The sequence below is a fragment of the Aythya ferina genome (assembly GCF_964211825.1).
Source record: "Aythya ferina genome assembly, contig: HAP1_SCAFFOLD_29, whole genome shotgun sequence".
NCBI lineage: Eukaryota > Metazoa > Chordata > Aves > Anseriformes > Anatidae > Aythya > Aythya ferina.
This window is the reverse complement of record NW_028181463.1, coordinates 223,326-228,061: the sequence shown is the minus strand read 5'-3', so window position 1 is coordinate 228,061 and position 4,736 is coordinate 223,326. Positions and strand designations below refer to the sequence as shown.

At 51.1% G+C, this 4,736-nt stretch overlaps 1 protein-coding gene across 1 annotated transcript; it reads right to left on the bottom strand.

The window, feature by feature from the left end:
• Window positions 1-821: 821 nt before the first annotated feature.
• LOC311428018 (olfactory receptor 14C36-like) lies at window positions 822-4,021 on the bottom strand (the record flags this gene model as incomplete). Its single annotated transcript, XM_084539585.1, has 2 exons — window positions 822-1,786; window positions 3,934-4,021. 2 exons carry the CDS (start codon window positions 4,019-4,021, stop codon window positions 822-824), a joined length of 1,053 nt encoding a protein of 350 aa, XP_084395711.1.
• Window positions 4,022-4,736: the final 715 nt, after the last annotated feature.

The window sequence follows — 4,736 nt, the reverse complement described above, 5'->3', positions numbered from 1 at the left end:
AGCCAACTATCAACAAGTACTCCCAGGTCCTTCTCTGCCAGGCAGATTTCCAAACACTCATCTCCCAGCCTGTAGCTCTGCTTGGGGTTATTGCGGCCCAGGTGAGGAACCCGGCACTAGAACCCCAGAAAACAGAAGAGCAGGGAACAACCTCTTGGCTATGTTCCTGGCAGCATCTTTGGAGAAGCGTCCAGGCTTCTGGGTTTGCCCAGAGCAAGACCCTCCTGTTACTGTTGTGCTTGCAGGGAGGCAGCTGTGACCCAGGGTTGCACAGTGCCTGCTGCTGCCTGCAGTCACAGGGATGCCACTGCAGAGAAAACAGGTCTGTCACCAAGGTACATGAGATCTGAAAGCTTGTCGAAATAAAAGAGCACAGGAGAACACACTGGAAGCCAGAAGAGAGCAGCAGTGAAAAGGCCACGTCCTGCTGCTGGCCATGGCCATGGCTCCAGAGAAGCAACAGCCCCCACCCAAACTCCATGTAGCAGCTGGGCTCTTAGCCCTGAGACCCTCCTGTGTACTGGGGCTCCTCCCCCAGCTCCTGAGTGTATGGGAAGAGATGGCAGCTGATAACAGTGTAGTTCTGATGTTTTGTTTTATTTACTTTTTTATTGTGTTTCTCTACATAACCTGATTCTTTCAGTAATTAGATGACTGCGTATGATGACTGAGTAGATGACTGTAAATGAAAAAATAAAAATAAGAAAATCAGGTAGCAGGTTAACGATAACATAATTTAAATTAGAACAAATAATTTGTAGAAAATATTTATAGAGTAGTAACAAAAATTTTCCTCACAGTTCCTGAAATAATCAGGGAACTCACAGACATTGATTGCAAAGAAACACGTATCCAAAGAGTTTCCTTACTGCATCCTTGAACTCCTGGTTCCTCATACTGTAGATGAGGGGGTTTACTGCTGGAGGCACCACCGAGTACAGTAATGACACCACCAGGTCCAGGGATGGAGAGGAAATGGAGGGGGGCTTCAGGTAGGCAAACACGGCAGTGCTGACAAACTGGGAGACCACGGCCAGGTGAGGGAGGCACGTGGAAAAGGCTTTGTGCCGGCCCTGAGAAGACGGCATCCTCAGCACTGCTCTGAGGATCTGCACATAGGATAACATGATGAAAACAAAGCAACAAAATGCTAAAGAAACGCTAAAAACTAGTGCCTCAACTTCCCTGAGGTAGTAGTCTGAGCAGGAGAGCTTGAGGATGTGGGGGATCTCACAGAAGAACTGGTCCACAGCATTGCCTTGGCAGAGGGGAAGGGAAAATGTGTTGGCCGTGTGCAGGACAGCATTGAGAAAGCCACTGCCCCAGGCAGCTGCTGCCATCTGGGCACAAGCTCTGCTGTCCAGGAGGCTCCCGTAGTGCAGGGGCTTGCAGATGGCAATGTAGCGGTCATAGGCCATGATGGTGAGAAGGGAATATTCTGCTTCAAGGAAGAAAGCAAAGAGAAAGAGTTGGGCAGCACATCCTTGATAGGAGATGACCCTGGTGTCCCAGAGGGCATTGGCCATGGCTTTGGGCAGAGTGGTGGAGATGCAGCCCACATCGAGAAGGGCAAGGTTGAGGAGGAAGAAGTACATGGGGGTGTGGAGGCGGTGGTGGCAGGCTACGGCGCTAAGGATGAGGCCGTTGCCCAGGAGGGCAGCCAGGTAGATGCCCAGGAAGAGCGCGAAGTGCAGGAGCTGCAGCTTGTGCGTGTCTGCAAATGCCAGCAGCAGGAACTCACTCATAGAGCTGATGTTGGGGATTTCCTGCTTCTGGTCATGAGGTCCTGCACAAGGAACAGAAAAACACTGAGAGTTTATCAGAGTTATCTTAACAGAGTTGTCTTACAAAAAAAAAAAAAAAAAAAAAAAAAAAAAAAAAAAAATCTTCTATGACTTAATTTCACATTTCAGAGGAAAAATCATTCCATTTTTCATTTAATCCCTCCCAAATGATTCTCCACTTCCATTCAGACTTTTGACAGGTCCTTTTCATGAGTTCTGGCTGGTGCTGCTAGAGGGTGTCACTGAGAGCATGGGACTTGCTGTGGGCAATGTGACAGTCAGTCCTGCCCTAGGCAAGTGGTAAAGATCATATGATGATTTTTCTTTTGTCTCTTTTGTTCTAGCAGCCCCACTGTATTCAAAGTAAATCCTTGTGTGTCATCAACGTGGTGATGGCTTCAGTGCAGTGTCCTTGAGAGAGCACATCAAGTCTGTGTGTTAGTCCTAGTGTCAACTGCCCTGTGCTGGTGTCTCTTTGACCTACTGGACAATTGCACTCCTGTGTTTGCCTGAAACAAACCAGGACACTGCTGAGAGCAGAGACATCGAGGCTCAAAGTGCCCAACTCCAGACCCCTAAACCAGTCCCCATACTCCCTTTCCTCCAAGCACACTGAGGACTAACTCCATGGGCATCTAAACCCCCATCCCCAGCCAGCCTGGGAACAAGACCAGCAGCAGCACGGCCAGCTGGAGAAGCCAGGAGGAATGCCAGAGTGCTGCTGCCAGGGGAGGCAAGGCCAGGGAGGGACAGACGGACACTCAGCAGACCCTCCTGTGCTGCAGCTCTGCCTGCAGACAATGCAGCTCATGCTCAGTGCAGGTGATCTGTGCTCACCTCAAGTCAGCAGAGACCTCCAAAAGACAGGGCACTGGTCACTGGAGGATTTGCAGCTCCAAAAGTTCAGCTAGGATAAAACCTGAGAGGACCACAGTGATGATGTTGGTGTAGTTTCTGGGCTGAAGTGTGGGAAGGGACTTTATGAAGTTCATTGATTCAACATTGATCTCTAACTGCAATGTTCTAGGAGTCTCAGTCTGCAGTACAAACCTGACCACCTATTACCATGAAACCAGCCTCCACCCTACCACAGGTATCTGCAAGCACAGGCTACAGGAAAAGTCTTGCCTTTCAGGTAGCCCCTGCCTTGGTCTTCCTTTTGAAAACTCCAATCATAAATGCCATTCTCTAAAGCGTTTTCTACTCGTTTCTGGAGAAACAAAGAGACCCATCCTGACAGATGCTACCAGCTGTCAGATGTGCCAGCCGTACAAGACCCCTCTGGCAACCCCACCTGCAGTGCCCTGCTGCCAGAGCCTCACGGTTTCAGGAGCCTGCAGATGTGTCCTGCCACACGCTGCCCTCTGTTGTTGCGCTCCTCAGTGCCTCCCAGCCCTCTCTCTCCTCTCCTCTCTGTGTGCCAGCTGCGGTCAGAGCCCCCAGCCCTGCTGCACTGTGCAGAGGAGCTGCTCCTGGGCACAGCTGTCTCTCTGCACCACGGCCCTCTTGCCACGAGCTCTCTCTGTCCCATGAGCCCGTCCCAGCTCAGCAGCACAGCACCAGACCAAGGCACTGCAATCGCCCCTCTGGCGGCTTTGCTGATGAGCCCATGAACCTCAGGCACTCAGAGACAATTGAAGACATCTCTCCTGAAGTCCAAGTCAGAGGCAAGTTTCCTGCAGTGTCCCCCTGAGGGCCAGCACTCACACAGCCTCCCTTGGAGCTCGTTAGAGCAGAACCCTGGCGGCAGTGAGGACAAGGAGACAAAGGCAACGTGAAGGTGACACTGATGTATAGGAAAACTGGATGTGTTTCACCAGCACAAGGGTCAGGCCTTGACCCATGTTCCCTAGGAAGGAGATCCTTTCTCTTCCCAAATTGCTCATGGCTCTTTGTGGGGCAGTAGGAGATGGGGATGTGCATGGCCAAGTGCAGGAGAATGGTATGACGCCTGCCTGGTTCATGGTTGGGGGCTAGGAGGCAATGAGGCCCTGGTGCTTTAACGGTCAGCTGTCTCTCCATAGGCCTCAGTGGCAGAGACAACAACCTAGCCATGGGCACAAAGACCTGGGTCCTGCTGGGACTCTGTCTTGTCACAGCCCTTAATCCTTTCCACAGCAGCCTTTCCTAAGGACTCTCACAGCTGCACCTCTTTCCCTGCTGGCTGCAGTCCCTTCTGTTGGTGGTCTCTTATAGATCTCAGCTGAGTCTGGGAACTCAGATTTCTTGATGGCCATGCTCCTCTCCTCCTGGCCACTACTCACTCAGTAGGGTCCCAGCCTGCCCTGATGTGTGGGGTTACTCTTTCTCCGGTGCGGGACTGGGCTCTTCTCCTTGTAAATGCCAAGAGGTTTCTGTAGGCAAAATCCTGTATTTTCTCCTTGTTCACCCACATTGATGCTCCATTCTGTTAACAGCTATTGTCTGCAGGCAAACAGTTCCACCTTCATGTGATTGTCCTGTCTCTGACAAGATCGCAGCATCGGGAGCTGTAAGAAAGTTTGGATAATACAGAAGTAACCAGCTGAATGGAATTGCAGCACAGAGTCACAGAAGGGTAGGGGATGGAAGGCTGCCAGGTCCTATCACTGGCCACCACTAAGAAGATTTTGGCACCATTCTCTTTACATTGTCCCCTCAAGTATTTGTAGAGGTTGATAAGATCCCTTCTCAATCTCCTCTTCTCTGGGCTAAACAGGCCCAGCGTGCTTAGTCTTTCCTCAGAGGACAGATGCTCAAATCCCTTAATCACCTTCCTGGCTCTATGCTGGACCCTCTCTAGACATTCTATGCCCCTCCTGTACTGGGGAGCCCCTTACTGCCCACGCTATTCCAGGTGTGGCCTCACCAGATCTGCGTAAAGGGGGAGGATCACCTCTCTCAACCTGCTGTCCACACTCCTCTTGATTCAGGCTAGGATCCCATTGGATGGGATTGAGATGCTCCAATCCT